Source organism: Kockovaella imperatae (genome assembly GCF_002102565.1).
Source record: "Kockovaella imperatae strain NRRL Y-17943 chromosome Unknown BD324scaffold_10, whole genome shotgun sequence".
NCBI lineage: Eukaryota > Fungi > Basidiomycota > Tremellomycetes > Tremellales > Cuniculitremaceae > Kockovaella > Kockovaella imperatae.
In genome coordinates, this window is record NW_019028950.1 from 330,636 (window position 1) to 353,401 (window position 22,766).

Sequence of the window (22,766 nt, forward strand, 5' to 3'; positions counted from 1 at the left end):
CTTTCTGCTAGACAGCCGATCCTGAAGATCGGCAGCTGGCGGGGGCGGAACAAAGGATGCCGATGTCAAGACGCGAGGATTCCGGCTCTAGAGTCCTACTTGAGTAGTAATGCTCCGTATAGAGTTGTCGAGCTTGTAAACAACGGACGCGCAAGGAATACAGAAACTATCATTTTCTGTCGGAATTTGCGAACCCCGTTCCTGACCAACGGTTCCTGACAGCCGATCAGCGATGCATGACTGGGACTACACTTGTGATTAAAGATGGACTAAAGGCTACAATAACGATGGGCATGGATCGCAGAAGACTAAGCATTGCTCCGCTCATGGTGTGAGATCTGACTCTTCTGGTTCTTCTCAGTCTGCGCTTGGTGTTCATTCCCGCTGAATCTTCGGGACAATCTGCGACCGAGACCCTCGTGCTGCTTCTCATTAGGTTTCGACTGGTTCGAACGACCGAGGATAGCTTCAGCTTCCTGAGAACCAGCTTCAGGAATATTTCCGGACAGCGACACTGCCACTGGAGATTTGCCTTCCTCGTGCGCTATCGCAAAGATGATATCGAGCTGGACCGTCATCAGCTCGAGCTTAGACGAAGAGCGACTCACCTCCTCCAGAGAATACTTTTTAGTCTCAGGGAAGAACATGCTGATCGTGTCAGCGTCTTACATGTCACAGGTTCGTAGGCGCTTACTAGACGACTGGCCATATGACAACTCCGTTGAGTGCTGCAAAAAGGGCGTAGGTGCCCCAGCCGATTCCCGCGAACATCGGGCCTACGAGAATCAGTGTAGTGCTCCACTTTAATCAAGTCTATCCTGGCCCCACCCGTTGCCATCACGACGAAAAAGTTGAACAGCCAGTCTGAGAGCTATCAGCGATGGCTCCCAAGAGCAGGGAAGAACTCCTCACTGGAGGCGGTAGACAGAGCGTTGGCAGGAGCTCGAATTCTGAGCGGTGTCACCTCTGCGGGATACAACCAAGTCATTCCTAGCCAACCAATAGAGAAAAAGGTGTTGAACAGGAACAAGCACAGAACAGATACGTCTTGAGCCGCCTTGTTCCCTCTGTGTTCGATATTATACAGCCCGGCGAGCACGGCCATGGTTCCTGCCTGTGCAGCTGCCATCCATAGCATGAGCTGGCGTCGACCTGCTCGCTCGATGATGGCGATGGCGATGAGGGATGTAAGGAAGTAGCAAGTTCCATTGACACCCGAGATAATGCGAGACATCTCAGGTCCTAGACCAATATCCTCCTAAGACTACCGTCAGTACAGTATCACTGCTATATTCCGGGCAAAGACGTACGAGCACAGAATTCAAATAGTAGGTGATCAAGCTGGGTACATCAGGGTGTGCCTCGGCGGAACTCTTTGGCTCACTTGATACCACTGATCTGTTGGAAACACTGTGCCAGTATACCCAGCATGGTCCTTCTAAAGTTCTGCCCTCGTCCATGGTGGAAAAGTTCCTTGAAGGCAAAACCGCCAGCTTCCTCGGCAGCTACAGCATCCTTGATACCCTGGAATGTTCGGAGAGCCTTCTTGTCATCGACTGAAACGCCTTCGAGGGCGGCGAGAACAGCAAGGGCCTCTTCATTTCTTCCCTTCGATGCAAGCCATCTGGGTGACTCGGGAAGACGGAAGGCATACTGTGAGGTCAGGAGAGCACCGGTGATACGCTTACCATAAAGGTTATCATGACGATGGCGAAAATCTGGATACGCCATGTCAGTACAACAACGAAGGAGGCTAGAGCCCTCACCATTTGGATAGCAATTGGGAATCGCCAAGAGATCGACCCCTTGGTGAAGTAGAATCCAAGATCTACCCAATAGGCAGTCATAACACCCTGCGAGTGAGTGATGGCATCTGGCTGATTGACCCACCAGTGTGATCAAAGAACCCTCAAACAGGACAAGCTGACCCCTTCTGTGAGGCTGAGCGCATTCCGATTGGTATGCTGGCACAGTAGACGTCAAGAGTCCATTTCCAAGGCCTGTCTCTCAGCCTTGTTCATCAAGTGCAAACTCACCCGTCACGACTCGGGCTCCCAGCATCATGCCGTAGTCCACTGCCGCAGTCTGAAGAATGGCACCGGCAATCATGATGAAACCGCCCCTTTGACATTTAGCTGTCAAGCCAATCGCCAGTAGCTTACAAGGTGATCGTGTGTCGCCTTCCCAGCCTATCACCAATGTACAGGTTGGACAGGGCTCCTGCCATGCATCCTAGCTCGTCTGGAATAGTGAGCACGAGGCGGGATTTCGCCACTTACAAATGGCGACGAGGAAAGATTGCAAAGTCGCTGATTTGTTTCCTCCAAATCCTCCGGCCGTTTGAGGGAATTGCTTGATGAATGCTGGCAAAGTCAATAGACCAGACATGACTCCTTGATCGTAGCCTGAGATAGATCAGCACCATGCCTCGAGAGAGCACTCACCGAATAGGGTGAAGCCTGTTCCTGCGACGAAAGTGACCATAAATGTCAATCCCTTTCCTCGCAATCGAGAAGGCCTGATCTGAGCTGCCTTGGCCATGTCCACATCACCGACGGCCGTGAGTTCTGTGTCCCCTGAAGGTCGCCCATATCGTTCGTTTGGCGGCGGTACGGGTCCGACGGGTGGACCTGGTAGTGCAGACATGTCTGTTGGTGGACGTTGTGGTGGTCAATCCTTAGCTGTCAATGTGAGTTGCGAGAGGTCAATAAGGAGAGCTAGGAGCCTTTCTTCGAGCATCACACGAGGGCTCGTTCTGCCATAAGTAGAGCCTCTCGGTTCGTTTCCAAAAAAAGACAATATCCCGGATGCATCCTTGTCTCCACACTTCTCGGCCCTTGATGATGCGCGGGGGGATGCATAATCTCTGCTCTCATGAACTGGTACAGCGAGCAAAGTCAGCGACAAAAGGTCGACGCCTCTAGCGGCTCAGGTTAAGCGCCTCTCTCCGGTATCATTTTTTTTTGGGTGTCATGATGACGAAAGTGGTTACTAGTCACCTCTTAGAAATGACAGCATTCTGACTGACCCGAGCTTGCGACGACTCTGTCTGATTCGGCCGAGTGGAACGTATACAGAGTCGAGCCTCACAGTTACATGCCGCTGGGGAGGCCCAGGGGACGAGACCTGATCTGATGCTGACTCCCGCCTCCCTCCCTGGGCAGCTGGTAGAAGCTTCATAGCCACGTGAGAATCACAGCTGCATTACGTAAATCTCATGGCATGTTGATCGAGAACCGACGATCACTCGCAATGTCTGGATCAACCGCATCTCAGAGTTGAGACCTCGCCGCGAACTCCTGACTTAGCAACTGAGCCTAGGATCAGCTAGCAGGATGTCTGGTACCTCACTCTCTGAGCCCATGCGCTTCCCCCGGGCAGAGTACTGTAATCTGCCCAACAGAAAGCCGTCGCCGGTTAAGGGTACACCCGAGCGAGCTGGGCTCGACACTATTCTGGCGCATTTCAAAGACAGCGAGCTCCAACTACCGGTCAGTGAAGGGTCAACAGAGGTCAGAGGTCTCGATGACCATGAGAAAATGTTCCTAGTGGGTGGTAACCCTACTCATTATGACTCGACGGTCAGACTGACCTTTTTTACGTACTGCAGTCTGAGGAGGCCATGTTGAGGTGAGCGAGGTACTGTTCCGCGGTTTGCTCCTGCTGACGCTGCTCAAGATACCTCAAAGGTGTGTCTTGTAGCTAGCTTTCTCTTCCACTCATGCTGTCCTAGCTACAAAAGGCAAGGTCAAGGACGCCGTCACCCGTCTCGAAGCGACAATCGTCTGGAAACGGACACTGGGCATGTGGGACATCGAAGCTGTCGCGGAGGAGGTGGCGCCAGAAGTAAGCACCAGTGCACTGCATTTTTATGGGCTCATAGAACGAAGTTTGAATCGGGCAAGGTCACGTTTGTAAGTTGTTCCGAGGTATGCACTATTAATGGTGTTAGGCGGGCTACACACGACTCTCACAGCCTATGTTGTACACCTGGACATCCAAGAACGTCTTAGCAGCTTCGCCTCGACAGGTCAAACACATGATGTTCTGCATGGATCGATTGATAGATCTTCAGCTGGCTGGAGTGCCGTGGGTCAATCATCACACCTCAAGCTTTCTCAGCTGAATCCGCTCAGCGGTGTGATGTTCTGCGCCGACGTAAGCGGTAAAACGCAGACTCAATCAGGTGCCATGTCGGTGGCTAGACAGATCCTCAAATACCTCCAGGCTCACTACCCAGTGAGTCGTGCGGTGAATGTGGGTTGAGCCAATTTGACGGTTCACGCAGGAGAGACTCGGGAACGCAGCTTTACTCAAGCTCCCTTGGCTCGGTTCCCTGTTCGTCAGTCTCATGTGGCCTTTCGTCGAGTGAGCTCTGACATCGACCAGCTTTATGGTGCTGATGGGAAATAGCTCCGATACTAGCAAAAAGATCCACGTCAACCCTGATCTTTCCAAGGATCTCGTACCTAAAGAGATCCTCCTAGAGGAGTACGGAGGGAATCTCAAGGTAGATTATTCAGAATGGAATGACACGCTGACCCATGCAGCACGAGTTCTCAATGCCGTACCTCGATGCATTGGTGAAACTGTGCCTTGAGCGTCGAGCGGGCAATCTCGAGCGATGGAAAGCGGCCGGCCGCACTGTCGGAATCAGCGAATGGGACATATTCGAGCCTATCCCAGGCTCGCCGTCCGCTGGCGACACCCAGGAGCAGATTGGTAATGGGCATGCTATTCAAACGGCCGATGAAGCCTCAAAGCAGGCTTGACGACTCCTTTCGAGCCAAGGACAACCCGTACACGACCTCTTAACGCCCATTCATGAAGCCTATGCAAACCTATAATGCACTCCACAGATCAATATCAAGGTCGCATTGACGATCGAGATGAGCCCTATCCGCGTCCAGCTCAATGTGAAACGAGGTCGACTGGATCCGTTGGTCACACCCTGATTGTTGAGGGATCCAGCGTAAGCCTGATTATTGATGGTCGAGTAGCCTGTTGGTCTGAATGTCATGGCGTCGGCAGCTGTCCCGTTGGCAGCTTGTATTGTACACAATCGAAGCAATTCCTGGTCGACACAGAGGGATCAGGCTGTAATCTGGAAGCAGAGGTTGCAGAGACTCACCTCAAGATCTGTTCTGACCTCGTGCGAAGTCATTGGGCAGGTGGAGCATACTCCTACCATCGAGAGGAAAGTCTCGTTACCTAAAGGTGGACCTGTAGATCGACCACCGGGGCAAAGACAACCCACGAAATCGTTGGCGAATGTGTAATTCTGATACATTGCTAGGATGGTCAATCGCAGCTCAAGCAAGGATAGCTCACGCAAGTTGCCGTATATACTTCGGCAGTAACCCAACGTCACTGACCAAGCGGAACAATCGTCTAAGCAAGTGCTGTCCGTGGTGGCTGCCCACACAAGGTGCAAGCAGCCAAGAGAGAGCAAGAGGACTGACACCCAGGACATATTCAACAGGAGGTTGACGACGGAGAGACGATGTCTAAAGACAGAAGCAGCTTTTCGCCGTTCGCCTGACCGTCGCTGAGAATCGCGAGAGGTCAATCTGCAGAACAAAAGTGGGGGATAGAGGGAGGATCCTTTGTCCTACGTTCTTTGGACGACTGCTCAGAACAACGTCATCACAGTCAAGGCTCAAGGCTCGGGTAAGTGCGGCGCATGAGTGGACCCAGGCCATACACCGGAGACACGATGCGTTGTCAAGGTAATTCCGCTACAACTGCTAGGTCCGCTTCTCGTTTCACCATTTCCTTGACCCTAGCTCTCACCTTTGAGTCTCCTCAGCGACAGCATCAACCGTTCTGGGTTGGTCTTTCTCAGCCGCAGCGAGCGCCTCCGTCTCATGCAGAGCGTTAAGCCGATCACTCCATCTCATCCAGAAGAACAAGCTCAGCCCAAACCAGGCGAGTATCGCTATGGACCCAGCTGTAAGATATGCGCGTCAGTGTGTGTCAGAAGGACTTAGTCAACTACGACTGACCGGCGACTCGGTACCATTCGTCCTTACTCAGGCAAAAGTCTCGGGTAAAGGTCGTCGACTTCATACGTGCAATCAAGATGTTTCTCACCAACGACATGTCGACGTGTGTGTTACACAAGCTGTTGATGGAGTAGTGTAATGACGGGTCGATAAAGATTTTCAATGACTGGCGATCGGTCATTCTTCCCTTGATGATGACGCCCCGAGTATGGCCAAAGGATGACTCCAGATCGGTAAACGGTAATAGTATGATTGCAGACAGCGTAAAAGTCTTGTCGGGTGACATGAGGTCCGACAGACAGCACAAAGACAGGGCAGGTTTACTGCAATATTCGCTGCAGCTTCCAAGGCTGAAATGTATCGGCTGCTCGAGTCGCCGGCCCATGAAGGGTCTCATACGATGCTGCGACGCGTCTCTGTAGATCCGACTATGATCATCTACTCAGCTCTGTCTTGATGCCGTCTCCCGCCACCTCTCAGCCTGTTGATCTGCGCCTCTGCCCCTTTCCGAATATCCCCTCCTAGGTGCATTATCTGAACTTTCGAATGCTCAATCTTTGGATAAATGACGATCGCCAGAATGCTGAAGGTGATTGCGCAGACTGCCAAGCTGACGCCGATGGCTGTGAATGGGTCAGAGTGAGAGTAAGTTGCGCGGACTCGGCTATCACATACTGGCTATGAAGAGGATTGCGTAGAATGGCAAGCAAGTGTCACCAGGATCATTCTGTCCGTATCCTCCCAAGTGTGGCTCGAGTGTGTCCAGTGTGTCCATGGTGGACAGTACGCTTTTGTGTGAGCTGAGTCCAGGCGCGGCCAGTTTATGTCGGCCTTACACAAAGGAGATGCTACCATCCCTTGTGCATACACCTCGGCTCTCCAGCGGAGAGCTAACGATCTGGCCGCCCAACGTTGAACACCGCTCATCCTCGCCCCGCTTGTGGCCCAGCACGGCGCCACATTCCACGCCACGGATGAATTGCGGATTTTGAACGGCCACATGTTTGTAGCAGCTGCGAGAATTCCAAAAAAAAGTTCAAGCCAGAAGATCCTGCAATTCAAAGCCTTCGCTGTCTACACTTGCAAGCTGCCAGCTGCTCGGCCGGCCATCGTCCAAGTGGTGGTGGCCAGACCACAATTGACCCAAGGGATATGCCCATACCTCCTCTGTCTACCCTTCTTTTAGCTGGCTGGGCGTACCTCCATTTTTACCAGCATGGTTTTCACGTCTCAGCTCTGAATGGTCTGCACCAGGCCATGACTTGCGAATTGAGTGGAGGAAAGATTGAGCGGTCCAAGTCGATAGGACTGCGTCTAGACTCTTGTGTCCCCATGAATGTGAGAATGATATCCTTGACGTTGCGACGAATGCGATTCTGACTGACTCTAATTCTTAGGCCTCAGAATTCGGTCTGGTCACTGCGGCCTTCACTGTCGGTGGACTGCTCGGAGCCATATCTGCGGATAGCGTCACTCGAAGATCTGGTCGTGTGCGGACGCTACAGATCGCCTCGCTGCTTTTTGCCATGGGCTCATTTTGCATCGGTACAGGCAACTCAGTCTCTCGCTTGATAGTCGGACGGTAAGCTACCGGAAGCGATGAGACGCCACATCAGGTTCTGACTACCTCACTCAGTATCCTAGCTGGAGGCGGCTCAGGTCTGTCTTCAGTTACTGTTCCGCTCTATCTCGCGGAACTAGCCCCGAGTCTCCGAGGTGTCCTTTCCATTCTCGCTCAACTAAGCGTCAACTGTGGAATTCTTACGGGCCAACTCGTCTCTTTCCCTTATGCTCAACCTCTTCTGTGGCGTCAGGCCATGTTGGTTCCTATATGCCTATCAGGACTCCAGATGCTGGGTTCAACGATCGCGCTCCGAGCTGGAAGACGGAGAATGGCAGAAATCAGGGAGAAACAGTTGTTCGAGATCGAGGACGCAACAATGGACCTGGATGATGATCAAGACAGTGTGGCCCCTCTTGGCGTTATGGAGATCATATCGTCGACGGACCCATACATCAAGCGGGGCTGTGAGTGCCGTTCAGGCCCGTAAGAAATGTGTCGCTGAGGCGCCGTTAGTCATAATCGTCCTCGTCACTCAGATGAGCCAGCAACTGTGTGGCATCACACCAGGTCGGATCTGGCATCTTGTTCCATCAGGGCCCCCAGCTGACTCGAGCTGCTAGTCATGTCATTCAGCACGCGAATCCTCACTCCCGTCTTCAAGGCAAATTCCAGATACATTGCCACTCTCATGCTGATCCCCAAGCTTCCAATCACACTGATTCCAGCATTTCTGCTGAAGGTGGGTTTTGATTCCCCGTCCATACTAATGATATGCAGCGTGTCCCGCCCAAAGATCTCCTGCGGTACTCTTGCTACTGTACTGCTGGGTCCGCGTTGGTGCTGGCTATAGGTCTCAATACCAATATCTCCTCTTTATCCATACTGGGCATCTCCGTCTTCGTTTCCGCATTCTCGATCGGCTTGGGTCCAGTCACCATAGTCGTTCTGAGCGAGGTGCTACCCCCTCATGCAAGGACAGCAGCTGGATCCATCGGAGTGGCTCTGAATTGGTCTACGAGCTTTGTCATGGCTTCCATCTTTCTGCCATTACAAGAGGCTCTTAAGACTGGCCCGGAATCTGGAGATGGCAACATCTTCATGTTGATCTTCCCTATCTGTCTCGTGGCCTCTGTGGCCATCACGTCGAGTTATAGAGCCCTGGAGAGGATATCTAGGGTATAGATCATACAATGTTGTACATTCATATGTAGGAGCAAGTCCGATGGAGCGGACTTCGGATATTAAGCTTGAGCAGAACCATGCATCGCAGCATGGAGAGCTGTCTCGTCACTTGAGCATATACTAGATTGGAGAGAGTTCCCCTTGCGCAGAGAGAGGGACCAAGATGACTGCCGTCTCCGTCGGAGATCATCAGAGCTATCTACGAGACGTCCTTGCAAGACAGGCAAGGCGTCGCTTGAAGGTCGCACCTGAGCACTCTTATTCTCCTCAGCCGACCATCTCTGGATCTGGACCGAGCGACAAAATGGCTGGCCTCGGTGAACCAGGACCAAGCTCCGCTAAGGCTACTAAGTCGAATGTCGTCAACTACGTGCCGGAGGAGGAGACTATTCGGAATGACTACACTGCATGGTATGGCGTCTCTGGTCAAGTCGGTGCGAATTACATTCTCGGAGCGAGGGATCATGAGATATGCGAGGAGTAAGTGAGAGCGGTTCCAGAGACCATATCAGAAGTAATGACACGGAGATCAGGTATCCGGCACTGAGAAGACTCATGGATCTCAAGGCTGTCCAAGTGGCTGCTCAAGCGCATCCGCCGCTATACCTTCAACTTTCATCCCCCACTTTATCAACGATGGAATTGGCGTCAAAGCTGGCGCCTCATCGTTTCGATGTGATCCTGGTACATCCACAGGGATCGTGGAATGAGATCATGGAGCTACCTATCCGTCAGCTGAGCGCTGATCCTGGATTTGTTTTTCTGTGGGTTGGTCGAGGCGATCAAGATGGTTTGGAAAAGGGGAGAGAGTGTCTCGCAAGATGGGGCTTCAGACGGGCTGAAGATATAGTTTGGATCAAGACGAATCGAAGGAGAACGAGCCTGGAAGATGAAGAAGGCGGTTCAGGGGAGCATGATGGCGAGAGAAAAAGCCACAATGAGGGAGTCGGCGGGGGAGGACTCTTCTCGAGTCAGAAAGAACATTGCTTGATGGGGATCAGGGGGACCGTCAGGCGAAGTACCGATACGAGATTCGTCCATTGTAATGTCGATACGGACGTCATGATCTGGGAACCAGAAGGTGAGCAGCTTGATGAGAAAATTGACAATCTGCGGGCTGACAAGAGTACAGACGAAGCAGGCTCCATTCATCCACCTTATCTGTACACCTTGATCGAGTCCTTCTGCTTGGGAACATGCCGACTCCAGCTGTTCGCACCTCCAAGCAGATCCAGGCAAGGCTGGGTGACGGTATCAACGGAGCATCTCTCCACCGAATTGACAGTATCCTCGGCAACGATGACCGAAGTGGACCATCCTACCGGGGCGATCACTTCGATCAACCCGCGTCAAGTCCTCCCGTTTGAGTCGAGTTCCTATCGGGGCCTTATGGCGCAAAGTCCAGAGGGTAGAGATGCCCTCTCTTTCAACCAGGAGATCGACGCTCTTCGTCCGAAATCTCCAGTCCGCAGAGGAAGAGGCGGCGGACCGGCAGCCAGTGCCAATACAGCGCCCCATGGAGGCTTCGGAGGGACGAACTCGGCGCCGCCATCACATCTCTCGACTCGAGGATCCACCCCATCGCGAGGTCCACAAGGCATCTCTCGCGGTGGAGCACGAGGTGGTCACATGGGACATGCCATTCAGTCAGGTCAGATGGGGCCACCACTAGCACTACCTCCTCATTTCGCCATGACTCAGCATCACCCAGGACACGGTACCATGCTATACGACCAGTACGGGAATTCCCAGGACACCATGGCGATGGCAATGCTGGCTATGCCACATGGATACTCTTTCCCAGGTGGCATGTACGATCCGAGATTGGCAGCCCCACCAATCCAACCGGACACGATGCAGTATCTTGCTCAACCTGGCGGGCGGCCAATGTACTATCACGATATGATCTACTACGCAGACAATAATACTCAGGGAATGAACATGCTTTCGTCCAACGCATATCCTACGATGGCACCTCAGGCGACATTCATGCTTCAACAGCGACAGGCTCAACCTGGGTCAATGGTTGATCCTCAACAATGGTATCAAGGCGTTGGCGTAGACGTAGGCCAGCAGAACACGGGGCACGGATGGGGATCTCAATGGTATGGTGGACAGTCCTGAGGGACAGAATCATCTCGGCTGTGTCTCATACATTTTTGTATTGCAAACGTAGGTACAATCGCGGCGCGCAGCGACGTGCTCCAAACTATATACATCGTCTACCCGAGAGGAGACTATTCTCGATTTCGCCTGTGAGACGCATCAGCCAAATCTCTGACACATCTTACTCACCCTGGTTGATCATGGATCACTGCCCATCCATCTCCACCTTGGAAATCGCCCGGGTCTTCGTCGTCGAGCAACGGGCTCTTGGGACTTCTCCTAGTACTTGCTCGTTTGGCCAAGCCGCTCCCATTATCAGTCTGATCCACTGGCGTGCCTGTGATACCCAATGAATCCCTACGAGCGACATCTGGCGACCCGCCAAGTTCCTCGTTCGTTCCCGTAAGTTCAGAGGGGTAAGACAATGATTTCGAATGACCTGGTATCTTGGCGATTGGCGTCTCCTCGGTCGATGCAGAGCCTCGAGATGTTCCGGGAGTATCCATCGGGTTCTGATTCGAATGATTACGGAATGGTGTGGAGAGGGGAGAATGTACGTGTACTTGAACGCGAGGGTGGTCTTCATCTGGTACGTCGGGGAATGACTTCATGACGGACGAATCGATAGGAGTCGAGGTTCCAGCCGCTTCTTGGTCACTGCCCGTCGTGGAGCTTACCGGATCCACAACGTCGGGATCGTCCGTTGGCGGCTCGGGGAAATTTGGAGGGTTGTCCAGACTGGGAGTGGGAGTGACGGACTCGGATCTGACGCTACCGGGCTGATCCGGCGCTTGATCAGCATCATCTTGAGCCGGCTGAGCAATGGGCGCCGGCTCAACCTGGACTTGAATGGGCTGATGACTGCCATCTGTTGAGTCTTCTTGATCTGTCGCAGCCTTGTCCTTGTCGCTTGTTCCCACTACCTGCTGCTCAATGACGCTTCCCCGTCTGTCAGATGTCGGCGTTTTGCCCCCGTCTTGATTGTCATCTTCTTGCTCTTCATGACTCTCCGTGGTGTCTTCCACTTTGACATCATCCTTGTTCCCTCCCTTGTCACCTTGACCACCATTATCTCCACCCTCGTCATCGTTCACCACCTCTTCAGTCTCATCCTCTGCCATAGGCTTCGCACCGGTCATGGTCATCGTAGCTTCTTTTGCCTTTTCCTTTGTCCCATCATCCGCTCCTCCCTCCAGATTCTTGTCAGGATCAGCATTCTGGTCCAGAGCCTTGATGAGCTGTTCTTTCCGACTCATCCCCTCGTCCCTATCCTCTTCGGTCTGGAGGTTTGCGTCTTGCTGTTCATTCACTCCCTCTCGGTCTCCCTTCTTCTTACGTTCTTCCGCCAACTCCTCTTTCAGACGATCTGTATTCTCGCTCGTCGTCTGTCCGGCGCCAGCCTCGTCGAGACGGGTTCCTGCGGCTCGAGCTCCCTCGACGACGTTGGACAAGCTCAACCCATCATCTGAGCCAACATCGGTGGAGGTGGATTCGGCCTCAGTGGGAAGAGTTTGGACATCAAGCTCGGACGATCCAGCGTATCCTTGACTTTTTGATCCTTGTGAGGTCGGTGCCTTGACTTCATCAGCAGTCTCAATTTCTTCCAGCCTCTGGCCCGCTGGACCGCCCTGAGCTCTCAACTCATCAGGTGCGATGTCGTGCTCGGCGAGGCCTTGAGCGACACCAGCTTCCGCAATATTGTTGATGGGGTTTTGGTCGACCGTGTGTGTTCCAAGCTCGTGCTTCTCGTGAGAGAGATTACCTTGTTTCAGGTCCTCGAGGTCTTTAGCCTTGTTAGGGTCCTCTTCTAACGGAGCACCAATGATCTCCTCATCCTTGGGTGTAGGCGATGTCACGTGTGGAGGTTCAGGCGTGGGATCGCGATCCACAGCATTGATGTCGAGCCCCTCGAGTCGGGCTGTCGTATCTCCAGTTTCATCCCCCGCTACGCTCCCTCTTGTACTGCCAAAGTCGAGGTCTTTCGGCTCCGCTTTGGGTGTTCCCGTGGGAGTTGAGATCTCACTGACGTCCCGCATCATCTTCTCTGGGTTCTCACTCCCCTGAGAGCTAGGGTCGTACTGTGAGGCCCGTGATGATCCCAGGCTAGCCGTCACACTGGGAGCTGCTAGACCACCGATAGAGCTGAGGGACGGACCGCGATTCATAGTCAGGGAGACTTCTGGATTCTGGTTTGCTGCGGCGAGTTTGAGATTAGGTGCAATCAGATCATAGTGTCCACCTCGGATAGACGGATCGACGGGTCCCTGGACGGGTGTGGAAGGCGCGGACCTCTCTCCTGTATCCTCCCCTGCGTCCGCTCGTGTGGATGAAGGCGTCATGGCACCTGTTCCGCCTTCCAAATGTTCAGCGGATAGCAAGACGTTGGGCAGGTCTTCATCTGGGGTAGAGGTAGGAGGAGAGGATGATCTGGACGTGTTGGGAGAATTGGCACTTTCCGCCAAGCCAGACGCTGAACTTGAATCCAACGAAGCAGGACTAGCAGCCCGGTGACCTGTCGAAGGAGCACCATCTGAGCTGCGAGCTCCGGCAGACTTGGGTTCAGGCATGGAAGAGGTGTCTCTGCCGAAAGAAGGTATACGGTTTCCGATGATTCCTCTATCTTCTTTTGTCCTACGTTGTCCGCTGGAAACGATTCCAGCGGTCTTGGGATCCAGAGCAGGTAAACGGTTGCCTATCATGCCTCCGCCGGTAGTAGATCCAGATACGTTGCGACTCCCAGCTTGGCCGAATGGATGGTTCGGGACGAGAGGCGCAGCGGATGGGTTGTTGAATTTTGCAATCCTGTCTTTGAGTGAACCTGAAATCACTCGGGGTTTAGGATCACCAGACCCTGGCGAGGATGACCGAGAGGTCGATGAGGGAGGTTGGAGGCTAAAGTCAGGTCAGCGGATGCGTTTTCGATGCTCAGGAAGCCCACTTGTCTGCCATGGTCTGAGCTTCGTCCTACAATGGGTTTCAAAGGTGGGTTGGTAGATCCGAGCCAAGGCTTGTCAAGCCCTCTTCACTGAACGACGGAAGAATCGAATTCAACCGAAAAGACTCGACTGGATTGATACGCCGGCGGAGAGACTCTCCGTTGCTCTGTATAGCTCCTGAGCTCTGATCACAGCGTCCTCGTTGTTGTCGAACACGAGATGGAGCAGTAGCTTTGAGTATCCGCGTTGATGCTATTCCGCTGGTGGCCGCTTGAACGCAACTCACTGGAGAATACCCGAGAGTTGAGTTCTCCCACGGTGGACTGTTTTACCACGTGGCTGTTGCATACGTTACGTCAATGGTCTCGTGACCCCGTCCGTAGATTTGTAGCTATATACCTGCTTAGCTGGAAGACTGTTTCGACTCGGATTATGCGCATCATCCCCATGTTACGATTGATCAAGGTGGACTATTGTGTGGTATACCCTGCAACTCTCACAAGTGTTACAGGTCTTTCAGCTGGTGATCATTGTTCTCCGACACAACACGACTTTGGGAATTGAATTGCATCAGGTATCTATCAGTATAGTGTCAGCTGTCTGGCGTTGTGTGATGTCGGCTCCCTCCACGACGACTCTTTCTGCAGGGGGTGGCAGTATGATAGCCGACTGGACACGATAGTAATGATGCCCCATGCCCGGTTGACCGTCGATGCGATCGATGCCTTTGCTCGTCTAGTCTGCCGCTGGAATACATTGTTTCTATATTTAGCAGTGACGACATGTGTAAAAGTCTCGGTACCGACAGAATGACAAAGGGGGAATAGACCGAAATGTGTTCAAGGTTGGAACGTGGGACAGGCCTAGTGGGACACAAAATCCTATGCACTGGAGCAGGAGAAAGTCTGTGTGACTTTGACAGAGAGAGAAGAGGAGGTCGGGGAAAGGAGATACACACCCTACATTCCACTCGGTACCCGTCAATAGAGGAATGTGCAATTTTTGATCCAGTCTGGCCCATGAACCTAATACAACGTTCATCTCAACTAACCCGACGGAACTCATAGTATCAGTATATGAATGTTACAACCCCCAACTGGCTGCTTGGATTGAGCGGTGCCGAGGTAGAGATCTACAAGATGAGGCTATGACGATGAAAGCGGTCATATGAGGTGAAATGACCTTTCGGCGAGGGCGGGCAACGGTTGGAATGCATCAGAGAAATAGGTATAAAGGATTGTGATTTAAGGACTTGAAATCGATACAATCAGTCCAATCACACAACCAACTTTGAGAGAAACAAGCCCAGCCAAGCCAACCATATCGTACAGACCTTCTCTCGAACCCCTTACTCAGCCTTTATACAACCAACATGACCTCGCTCCAGGACGCTGAACAGATCTTTGGCGATTTCAACTTTACAGGTGGATTCCCCACTAGCAAGGACTTGGGTCCCAGTATCCTCTTCGCTATTCTCGTGAGCGTTCCGTACAACTCATCATCAGCGACGTCATAGCTGACATCGCGACCCAATAGTACGGCCTCTCCGCCCCAGTGTTGATTTGGCGAATCTTTCGAAAACAAGATCGAACCATCATCTTTGTCCGACTTGGACTCTTCTGGCTATGTCGTATGGCAGCTTTGATCATGCGAGCTATCATGGCCAAGAACACATACGGTGCACAAGAGACTGGTCAGTGAAGAGTTCTCATCTGCATCAAAAGGGCCATCACTGATAAGCCTGCTCTACTGTAGCCGCCGAAGTGTGCTTTGTGGCTCTTGGTTTCCTATTCCTCCTCGACCCATTTTCCGATCTTTGGAAACGACACGTCGATTCCGTCGTACCAATCTCAGAACGACCCTGGTGGCTCGCCAGAATCATCTGGTACGTTGTCCAAGGACGACCTTGGGAGGGAAAACACTGACTCGTTCATCTCAGGGTCCTCAAGCTTGCTTTACTCGCCGCCGTCGCTACTGCCATCGCTTCAGCCTGTATGATCAGCGGAGCAGTCTATGACCCGGCCAAAGTCAACAGCTTGAAAGCGCTCCGATTATCATCTTATGCTCTTGCCTTGGGTAAGCCATCTGTGGAGAAATTGAGAGACCTCTGCTGACCTCATCAACAGGCGTCGCTGGACTCGTCTTCGTCATGCTCGTCGTCACCCACTTCCTTTATAAACTTGATACCCGCCGATCCGCCTACCTGTTCTTCATTGGAGCATGTCTCGTTATCGTTGCGTCTTACCGGGTCGCTCAAGAGTCATCCAACAACCGAAACAGCCCAGCGAGATCTGATGTGGCATTCTGGGTGCTCCAGATCACATTCGAATTGTGAGCATAGTGCACTTTCCTTCCCAGGATACAATGCTGATCATGCTCGAATGAAGCCTCGCATACGTCGCATATCTCTCCATCTCCATCCCAACTTGGTTCCCTGGCGATGCGACAGACCACATCGGCAGCACCTCTAGCAAGCTCCGAGGTTCGATGGATTCAAACGCCACCTCTGCCAACGGACGCCTCCCTGGACGAAAGGTTGAGACCTCGAAAGTGTGAATGATATTAGCGACTCTTAAATGGTAGCCTTCGCCCGATTCCAGCCCGTCATGAAGATTATGATTCAGTAGAGAACCGTTATGCAGCTTCGTCTTGTGTGACAGACTCTGCATAAGGCTCCGAACACATGAGTAATTTGCCACGTGGCTTCGATTCTCGGACGCGCGCGCCGCCGCTGGAAATGTTGACAACAACACTTTGAACCAATCACCATTTCAAACTCATAACCTCTTTATAGCCCCAGATACAGTAGCCCCCAGATACAGTAGCGCATTCCTAGCCATGTCAGCACCTCCAGGAGACGAAGACTTTACCGAACTGTCTCCCTCACAGGCATTCAGGCCCCGTAATCCAGGTGTGGTCCGCACGCCTCCAGGGGGTCATAAACCTCTCCCATCACAGTCCACTTCTTCAGCTACTCCTGCTGCTCCTGTAGCTACAGCACCCGAGGCGATGGAGACGGATGATGCAGGGACACGACAAGCATCTTCCTCTAGGACCCCATTGAAAGCGAATCAGGCCAATACATTCGAAACCCCAGGTCAAGGGAATGAAGGCGAGGCTGGACCATCTCAAGATATGGATGTTGAAGCTACGCGTACGCCTCGTTCGACGCGAAAGAACCGACCATCAGCTCAGAAGCCAATGGAGGATGTATCGGGTATGGACCTTGAAGGCGACGAATCGATCGAAGAGGGAGAGTACGGGAGAAGGTGGAGGAAAACGATGGAGACTTTGGAACTGGCTACGAAAGCTGCAGCTCAAAAGTGGACGTGAGTGATCTGTGTCTCTTTTGTCTCCGGGTCATGGCGTATGAGACCGATATGGATGATGATGAGAGGATGTGTTTGACGCTTCCTCAGTGCCAAAGATCTCAAACAGAGCTTCCCAAGCCTCGCAGAGGATGATTCAGGCGAGATGGATGCGATATGGCTTCAAGCCGCTCAAACGATGAGAGAGCGATTACTGGTACGTGTTGTCGCTGCTGGAGACGTGCACAGTCTTCATTGACAGCCCTCAACTTGTACAGGAGCTCGGCATGGACGTTATGAAGCACTACAAGGTCCCTAGTTCCTTACAACAGATTGATCAAGTGGTCAAGGAGGGCGAGACCTACGCCCAAGAACACAGAAAGGATAAACACGGCAGGAGAGATGCTTGGCGGTGCGTTGGAGACTGATTTGTGGCGCGGAGAAGAGTCTGACGGAACCTTACAGACCCGACATCACCCCTGAGATCCTGACGGCTGCTACGCAGCTACCACTGTACGATGAGACGCACGCGAGGATAAGGGATGAATATGTGTTGGTAAGTGTGACGAGCAACCCCACCATGGACATGCTCACGAACGCTCGATGCAGCTACACGAAGACTGTCGCAAACGATACCTCTCCATTCTTGAGAAACAAGCTCGACTAGATGAGATGGAAGGTGGAGTCGCGGAGGGCATTGCAGAGCTGGAAAAGGTGAATCTCCGCGCATTGGCCTCGATGCTGACGGTACCAGACCATCTCATTGCTTGGAGGCTTCCCGAGTGAAGAGATGATGGTTTGGATGGAGGAATCATCAGCTATGACTGCCGGAGTCAGAGATCAAAGACGAAGGCAATCTAGCCGGTGACGCCTACAATCAGCGTATTGGGCTGGCGGGATCAATGGACGTTATTGCATGATGAATCGTGACGATGAATGCTCTTTCTGAATTTTGTAACCCGTACAAAATGCAGTTTGGACTGTACTCGCAGAGTGTAAAAGTCAGGATCTAGAATTGTGACTCGGTTCCCGCAGGGAACCAGAGTCGTGTCAAACAGGGTCCCGGAACTCCGCGCTCAAATGGCTAGCATTGTGATGACGCCGGCCAGACCCAGGGTCAGCCAAGCCGGTTGACTGATTCTCCCTGCGCCTCCTGTCGATCCAGCGATATCCTCTGATGTCCCTGATGGAGTCGCCGAAGGAGATCCAGTGGTGGTGATAGTGGTGACTGGCAAGTTTTGAGCTTGAGCAAGCGCCACAGTCGGCATAGTCAAGCGGTTGGTTGTGCTTGATGATACTGCAGGAGGAGCGATAGCGTCTGCCAAGAGGTCGGAGGAAGGTGATCTGTTCCGCAAAATCAACAAGGTACGGAGGAGACGAGAGGTCGTCACAACTCACGCAGATGGAGATGCGGATGCTGATGCAGATGCGTAATCAGACCAAGACGCATACTCAGACCATGAGGCGGATTCTGACCAGGACCATGAGGCTGAAGGGGAGGCCGAGGCTGAAGCTTCGCCCATCCAATCAGAGAATGAAGCGGATGCCGAAACAGAAGGCAAAGCATAGTTCTCATCTGCAATCGGAAGGGTCGTCATGGTACCTTCGGCTGAACCCGAGACTGTCGCAGAGGCAGATGCAGACGCAGAAGCAGAGATGATGGCTGAGGACGCGCTGATTGCTCCACTAGGGGAAGTTGATGCCGTCCCGTTGGCAGCTGCGGCGGCACAGAGAGCTTTACCGTACTCCGCTGCAGGTTGAAGGTCGACAGTCTGGGCCAAGGTCAGCCAAAGGCCCTTTGAAAAGGGAGGCAAAATCTGTCTTGAAAGGCCATGCCGTTCCAGACGCCGCGCGCGTTCCTTCGCCGCCGCTTGGGAATGAATCGCGTGGGAGGAGCTTTGGGCTTGGCAGCGGTCAAACTCACGTTGCAAGCTGAGTCGAGACATGAAGAGATATCTGCAGCCACACTAGCTTGAGAGCATAGACATGCCAGATCTATACGTGTTCCAGAACATGATGCCTGTTATGAAAAATGTCAAGTTAGTCATGCCTCGTATGTTCTCTGATCTGTCATTGCCTCACCGTTGAATTTTGAGCTGCTTTAAAGCATTTTCGAGCACATTTGGGTAGACCGTTACTGACCGAACAGGATCCCTGCATATCAAGGTCAGCAGCCACTTATATTGTGTTCTGTCTTAGGCTTGACTCACTGCCTGAACGAGTGCGGAACAGAGTCCAAAGGATAATGTCAAAAGAGTGACGGAGCGCATAGCGAATGGACGTGACGTGAGCGCGGGGGGGAGAAGTGATGGGAGGAGAAGTGATAGCAGGAGAACCACGAGTGAGTATCAAACTCTGTCGAGAGGCTCTGAGAACCAGCTATTGGACGGGCTTGAGATGAAAGAAGGTGGTGAGAATAGAAGTGATGATGAATTGTTCAATGGGGGGACGTGAGAGATAGGTGGTTGGATGAATGACATTTTGATTCCGTTGCGGAAGACAACAAAAGCGACCCGAAAAAAAGAAAAAGGGGGAAACCTGAAACGCGTTCAGGGTCTTATGAATCCCTTCTGGGCTGTGAGTGAGTGAGTGAGGGAGTGTGGCACACTCTCCCTGTCAGGTAGCATGTCCATTTATAGCAGCGAGGACTGATGGGTTCGATGGAGGTGAAGCTGGGATTTGTAGCTCAGCTGTGGCAGACTTGGTCCATACCAGTCCATTGCGTGATGATGCCCACCCAGAGAGTCTCAACGAGGGCCTGCATATAAATATGTTCTTGCCCGTCTGGATCTGCAGCTGTCACAGAACTTGTGCAACGTACTGTACAGTCGAGACTCCGCATGTATGTAAATGAGCGCACTTACTTAGCTACCATTCAATCACCTCGTCATTCCCAACGCTCTGTGCTGTTCGATTGTGCAGCCCAGCGATACCTAAGCACCCTTCACTCACTGTGCCACGCGAAATTTGCTCCCGCTTTCGGATCCGAAGGTCAAGCGAGGTACGAACGTCACCCAAGAATGACAATTACAACCTCATTTGGATCACCTTAATCTCAAGCGTGTAGCTGGGCTTACGACAAATGGCAGCTAGCGCCAATGTCCAGCGCTTCACTGCTGACTTCAGTAAAGCTCCCGGGACCCTGACGCTTACGGCCACCCATGTGGCCTGGGTTCCAAAAGTCACGGGAGCCATGGATCGGCAGAACCAAGCGATGAACAGGGTGATCAGTGGGCTATAATCATTCTGTTCTGTATCGTCTTGTACTGATGATGATTTTCAATCTTCTAGATATGCTAGCGAGTAAAGCTGGATCCCCGAAAGTCAGTCTCAAGCTCTTGTTCAAGGATAATATACCGGAAAATGGACTCCTCTTCACCTTTACAGATCCAAATACGAGAGAAGATGATCGAAAGACCGTGCAGGATACGTTGATCCCATTCGTCGCTGCCAACAGAGCTGGTCCTTCGACCGCACCAGCTTCGGCGGGTACACCAGGTGGAGGAGGTTCTGGAGCTGGATCTGCGCCTGGAACACCATCAGCGATTGCGTTAGGAAAACGGAAAGCTGACGGGGCGAGTCCGTCGGGAAGTGGAACTGGAGGAGGCAGGAGCAAGGTGGAGAAACCGGACGATTGGAGTTTGATGAAGAAAGTGTTGATCAAAAATCCAACGTTGAACCTGCTTTATCGGGAGTTGGTCTTGACCAAGCAGATCACCCCCGCGGAATTCTGGGAGGGAAGGGAGGTATGTCTTTGTGGGAGTCGGCAAAGATCGAGACTAACAAACTGACACCGCTACTTCAGGGCCTGATTGAAGCGGAGAGAATGGCTCAAGCACAACGGCCCGGTCGACCTTCTCGCTTGCTCGATGATCGATTTGACCTGAGTGCGAGCCGAAACAATGCCAGTACCGTTGGAGGTACAGGTGTGGGAGTCAAAACGAAACAAGAGACTGGACCCATGATCATCAAATTGGACAAAGAGTTGACAAGGGAAATCTTTGAAGAGTTCCCAGTAGTTCAAGACGCATATGCGAAATATGTCCCTGGTGTCAGTTTCTCCCCTTAGACTGGCTGGACATAACTCATATTGTTTAGATATCCGAAGCAGAGTTTTGGTCCAGATACTTTCAAAGTCAACTTTGGGAACGTCATCGTGCAAGTGTCAGGCAAAGTACCAATGACGAAGTGACCAAACGTAAGGACGATATTTTTGACCAGTATCTCGAAGAGCCAGATTGGAGTGAGCGACATTGAACCGAGCTTGCATGCTGCTGACTGGAATGTAGACGTCGAACCGCGTCATCAGCAAACTGCCGACGTAGAGAGATTCCTTGATCTAGCAGCGACGGAGGAGGATCACGGCGAGGTGAGGTTAGCGGGTCGAGTCCGCATTGCTAACATATTAAGGCTTCCGTGAGGCGAGATGTCACCATGCAAGCTGGGCGAGAAAGGGCATCGCTGCCTCTGATGAGGCGATTCAATGATCATTCAAACAAACTTCTGAGGCGCGGCAAGTAAGTCGTGGCTCAGACGAGACGATGGGATGCTGATATTTCGCAGCGAGAATGCTACCGAAGGTCGCGGTTATCTCAACACGATCCTGCCGGATGTGAGTGGTCGTAAGGACGGGGTCCGCCTGATGCACTCGTAGGATACGGACATCTATGCTGAGATCGACTTGGAAGATCTACGCGGACCCGCAACCTCTGCCACCATCGCTTTGGATGTGCAAGATGCGGATGAGGCGGAGAAGGGCAAGGAAAAGTCGACGTATCGCGGTATCGTTCCTGGAAAGTCGGCGGAGGTCGGTTCGATGATGCGGGATGAAGCAAGCACTCTCTGCTGACTTTTCCTGTCAGGAACTTGTCGCGATCGCCCAAACTCAAGCGCAAGCGCTGCTCAACTACCAACCAGATTTCCAATCGATCTCGGTGCCTACACCTCCTGGCGGTTGGGAAAAGAATCGCCTCGAATCGGGTGCATCAGCTCAACAGGCCAAAGAACATGAAAAGTTCTATGCCCAAAAGCTAGGTGCAGATGCTGCGGGTCAGATTGTCAGAGACATGCACGTCGCGTCTAACGCTGAGAACGCGCCAATTGGTGAGAGGTCATCACCGAGAGACTTCTGTCACATAACAGGCTGACTCTCTATCTCTCTCTCTCTCCCCCCCTCAGTACCGCTTCCTGAGAGCTTATTCGATCAGATGCGATCGTGTCACAATGCAGCCGCCGAGTTCCTAAGACAATATTGGTCCGCTATACTTCCTACCACGGCAGGTACCTTGGGCCCGTCGACGATCGCTGCGAAGCAAGCCAAAGCGGAGAAAATGGCAGGGTATCTGAAACTGACAGAAGGCAAGGTGAACGCTGTCATACATACAGCGACGATCGTCGGCGTAGATCCAGAGAGGATCAAGGCGGTGAGTCTCGCTCTCCTAGCTATCATGACACTGGGGCCGGGGGCTGAAAGGGCAATGGATGATCCAGGCACTAGCGCCTACTGTCGGAGCTGTCCGTGTTGCTTTGGAGAGGGAGCAAAAGAGGACAGCGAGGAGCAATGGGGCTTGACCTTGGGCCGCAGAGCATCAAGCCGTCCAAGAGGGTATCCATCTATGCATCTATATATTATCAAACATCCTTTCGGCAATTCCGTCGTTGCATC

The 22,766-nt window shown here is 52.5% G+C and overlaps 11 protein-coding genes across 11 annotated transcripts; 6 read left to right on the forward strand and 5 right to left on the reverse strand.

The window, feature by feature from the left end:
* Positions 1-219: 219 nt before the first annotated feature.
* On the reverse strand, positions 220-2,795 carry BD324DRAFT_631097 (general substrate transporter). The gene is made up of 14 exons (XM_022016404.1): positions 2,445-2,795; positions 2,280-2,405; positions 2,163-2,241; positions 2,037-2,122; positions 1,891-2,000; positions 1,767-1,853; positions 1,689-1,718; positions 1,385-1,653; positions 1,311-1,341; positions 913-1,258; positions 829-864; positions 695-776; positions 609-648; positions 220-566 (listed from the first exon to the last, which is right to left on the reverse strand). Exons 1-14 carry the CDS (start codon positions 2,644-2,646, stop codon positions 309-311), a joined length of 1,782 nt encoding a protein of 593 aa, XP_021869837.1. The 5' UTR covers positions 2,647-2,795; the 3' UTR covers positions 220-308.
* Positions 2,796-2,972: 177 nt separating this feature from the next.
* On the forward strand, positions 2,973-4,981 carry BD324DRAFT_631102 (CRAL-TRIO domain-containing protein). Its single transcript, XM_022016405.1, has 10 exons — positions 2,973-3,548; positions 3,611-3,630; positions 3,679-3,689; positions 3,734-3,846; positions 3,891-3,914; positions 3,953-4,089; positions 4,137-4,239; positions 4,289-4,368; positions 4,414-4,510; positions 4,551-4,981. Exons 1-10 carry the CDS (start codon positions 3,336-3,338, stop codon positions 4,770-4,772), a joined length of 1,020 nt encoding a protein of 339 aa, XP_021869838.1. The 5' UTR covers positions 2,973-3,335; the 3' UTR covers positions 4,773-4,981.
* Positions 4,982-5,789: 808 nt separating this feature from the next.
* BD324DRAFT_652223 (hypothetical protein) lies at positions 5,790-6,291 on the reverse strand (the record flags this gene model as incomplete). Its single annotated transcript, XM_022018460.1, has 2 exons — positions 5,790-5,950; positions 6,006-6,291. The coding sequence occupies 2 exons, from the start codon at positions 6,289-6,291 to the stop codon at positions 5,790-5,792; spliced, it is 447 nt and encodes a 148-aa protein (XP_021869839.1).
* Positions 6,292-6,443: 152 nt separating this feature from the next.
* On the reverse strand, positions 6,444-6,780 carry BD324DRAFT_652224 (hypothetical protein; the record flags this gene model as incomplete). Its single annotated transcript, XM_022018461.1, has 2 exons — positions 6,444-6,628; positions 6,681-6,780. The coding sequence occupies 2 exons, from the start codon at positions 6,778-6,780 to the stop codon at positions 6,444-6,446; spliced, it is 285 nt and encodes a 94-aa protein (XP_021869840.1).
* Positions 6,781-7,057: 277 nt separating this feature from the next.
* Positions 7,058-8,831, forward strand: BD324DRAFT_631106 (putative vacuolar membrane protein). The gene is made up of 6 exons (XM_022016406.1): positions 7,058-7,343; positions 7,403-7,587; positions 7,642-8,033; positions 8,083-8,136; positions 8,190-8,308; positions 8,347-8,831. Exons 1-6 carry the CDS (start codon positions 7,158-7,160, stop codon positions 8,749-8,751), a joined length of 1,341 nt encoding a protein of 446 aa, XP_021869841.1. The 5' UTR covers positions 7,058-7,157; the 3' UTR covers positions 8,752-8,831.
* Positions 8,832-8,914: 83 nt separating this feature from the next.
* Positions 8,915-10,875, forward strand: BD324DRAFT_652226 (MT-A70-domain-containing protein; the record flags this gene model as incomplete). Its single annotated transcript, XM_022018462.1, has 3 exons — positions 8,915-9,231; positions 9,285-9,832; positions 9,884-10,875. 3 exons carry the CDS (start codon positions 8,915-8,917, stop codon positions 10,873-10,875), a joined length of 1,857 nt encoding a protein of 618 aa, XP_021869842.1.
* A 9-nt stretch (positions 10,876-10,884) lies between these two features.
* Positions 10,885-14,050, reverse strand: BD324DRAFT_631111 (hypothetical protein). Its single transcript, XM_022016407.1, has 3 exons — positions 13,796-14,050; positions 11,047-13,749; positions 10,885-11,004 (listed from the first exon to the last, which is right to left on the reverse strand). Exons 1-3 carry the CDS (start codon positions 13,804-13,806, stop codon positions 10,989-10,991), a joined length of 2,730 nt encoding a protein of 909 aa, XP_021869843.1. The 5' UTR covers positions 13,807-14,050; the 3' UTR covers positions 10,885-10,988.
* A 1,115-nt stretch (positions 14,051-15,165) lies between these two features.
* On the forward strand, positions 15,166-16,128 carry BD324DRAFT_642887 (hypothetical protein; the record flags this gene model as incomplete). Its single annotated transcript, XM_022017513.1, has 5 exons — positions 15,166-15,270; positions 15,330-15,486; positions 15,549-15,657; positions 15,733-15,869; positions 15,920-16,128. The coding sequence occupies 5 exons, from the start codon at positions 15,166-15,168 to the stop codon at positions 16,126-16,128; spliced, it is 717 nt and encodes a 238-aa protein (XP_021869844.1).
* A 424-nt stretch (positions 16,129-16,552) lies between these two features.
* Positions 16,553-18,004, forward strand: BD324DRAFT_631119 (hypothetical protein). Its single transcript, XM_022016408.1, has 6 exons — positions 16,553-17,122; positions 17,213-17,318; positions 17,380-17,513; positions 17,567-17,657; positions 17,711-17,815; positions 17,856-18,004. The coding sequence occupies exons 1-6, from the start codon at positions 16,632-16,634 to the stop codon at positions 17,967-17,969; spliced, it is 1,041 nt and encodes a 346-aa protein (XP_021869845.1). The 5' UTR covers positions 16,553-16,631; the 3' UTR covers positions 17,970-18,004.
* Positions 18,005-19,637, reverse strand: BD324DRAFT_631121 (hypothetical protein). The gene is made up of 5 exons (XM_022016409.1): positions 19,312-19,637; positions 19,184-19,255; positions 19,026-19,121; positions 18,500-18,873; positions 18,005-18,445 (listed from the first exon to the last, which is right to left on the reverse strand). The coding sequence occupies exons 1-5, from the start codon at positions 19,369-19,371 to the stop codon at positions 18,178-18,180; spliced, it is 870 nt and encodes a 289-aa protein (XP_021869846.1). The 5' UTR covers positions 19,372-19,637; the 3' UTR covers positions 18,005-18,177.
* Positions 19,638-20,143: 506 nt separating this feature from the next.
* On the forward strand, positions 20,144-22,723 carry BD324DRAFT_631124 (TFIIH p62 subunit, N-terminal domain-domain-containing protein). Its single transcript, XM_022016410.1, has 11 exons — positions 20,144-20,331; positions 20,393-20,847; positions 20,907-21,152; positions 21,200-21,344; positions 21,391-21,470; positions 21,512-21,618; positions 21,665-21,713; positions 21,756-21,908; positions 21,964-22,204; positions 22,280-22,524; positions 22,592-22,723. The coding sequence occupies exons 1-11, from the start codon at positions 20,184-20,186 to the stop codon at positions 22,670-22,672; spliced, it is 1,950 nt and encodes a 649-aa protein (XP_021869847.1). The 5' UTR covers positions 20,144-20,183; the 3' UTR covers positions 22,673-22,723.
* Positions 22,724-22,766: the final 43 nt, after the last annotated feature.

Bases quoted from the DNA above. Each gene is read 5' to 3' on its own strand.
- BD324DRAFT_631119 (XM_022016408.1), top strand. From the start codon at position 16,632: ATGTCAGCACCTCCAGGAGACGAAGACTTTACCGAACTGTCTCCCTCA. The intron at 17,123-17,212 runs GTGAGTGATCTG...ACGCTTCCTCAG, and splicing joins GCTGCAGCTCAAAAGTGGAC to TGCCAAAGATCTCAAACAGA. The intron at 17,658-17,710 runs GTAAGTGTGACG...CGCTCGATGCAG, and splicing joins TAAGGGATGAATATGTGTTG to CTACACGAAGACTGTCGCAA.
- BD324DRAFT_631124 (XM_022016410.1), top strand. From the start codon at position 20,184: ATGGCAGCTAGCGCCAATGTCCAGCGCTTCACTGCTGACTTCAGTAAA. The intron at 21,909-21,963 runs GTCGGTTCGATG...TTTTCCTGTCAG, and splicing joins TTCCTGGAAAGTCGGCGGAG to GAACTTGTCGCGATCGCCCA. The intron at 22,205-22,279 runs GTGAGAGGTCAT...TCCCCCCCTCAG, and splicing joins CGCTGAGAACGCGCCAATTG to TACCGCTTCCTGAGAGCTTA.
- BD324DRAFT_631121 (XM_022016409.1), bottom strand. From the start codon at position 19,371: ATGCGCTCCGTCACTCTTTTGACATTATCCTTTGGACTCTGTTCCGCA. The intron at 19,122-19,183 runs GTGAGGCAATGA...TTTTCATAACAG, and splicing joins AAGCAGCTCAAAATTCAACG to GCATCATGTTCTGGAACACG. The intron at 18,874-19,025 runs GTGAGTTTGACC...ACCTTGGCCCAG, and splicing joins GTCTCGACTCAGCTTGCAAC to ACTGTCGACCTTCAACCTGC.
- BD324DRAFT_631102 (XM_022016405.1), top strand. From the start codon at position 3,336: ATGTCTGGTACCTCACTCTCTGAGCCCATGCGCTTCCCCCGGGCAGAG. The intron at 4,090-4,136 runs GTGGGTCAATCA...GAATCCGCTCAG, and splicing joins CTTCAGCTGGCTGGAGTGCC to CGGTGTGATGTTCTGCGCCG. The intron at 4,240-4,288 runs GTGAGTCGTGCG...CGGTTCACGCAG, and splicing joins ACCTCCAGGCTCACTACCCA to GAGAGACTCGGGAACGCAGC.
- BD324DRAFT_631106 (XM_022016406.1), top strand. From the start codon at position 7,158: ATGCCCATACCTCCTCTGTCTACCCTTCTTTTAGCTGGCTGGGCGTAC. The intron at 8,137-8,189 runs GTCGGATCTGGC...TCGAGCTGCTAG, and splicing joins ACTGTGTGGCATCACACCAG to TCATGTCATTCAGCACGCGA. The intron at 8,309-8,346 runs GTGGGTTTTGAT...AATGATATGCAG, and splicing joins TTCCAGCATTTCTGCTGAAG to CGTGTCCCGCCCAAAGATCT.
- BD324DRAFT_631097 (XM_022016404.1), bottom strand. From the start codon at position 2,646: ATGTCTGCACTACCAGGTCCACCCGTCGGACCCGTACCGCCGCCAAAC. The intron at 1,719-1,766 runs GTGAGGGCTCTA...TGGCGTATCCAG, and splicing joins TCCCAATTGCTATCCAAATG to ATTTTCGCCATCGTCATGAT. The intron at 649-694 runs GTAAGCGCCTAC...TGACACGATCAG, and splicing joins GTCATATGGCCAGTCGTCTA to CATGTTCTTCCCTGAGACTA.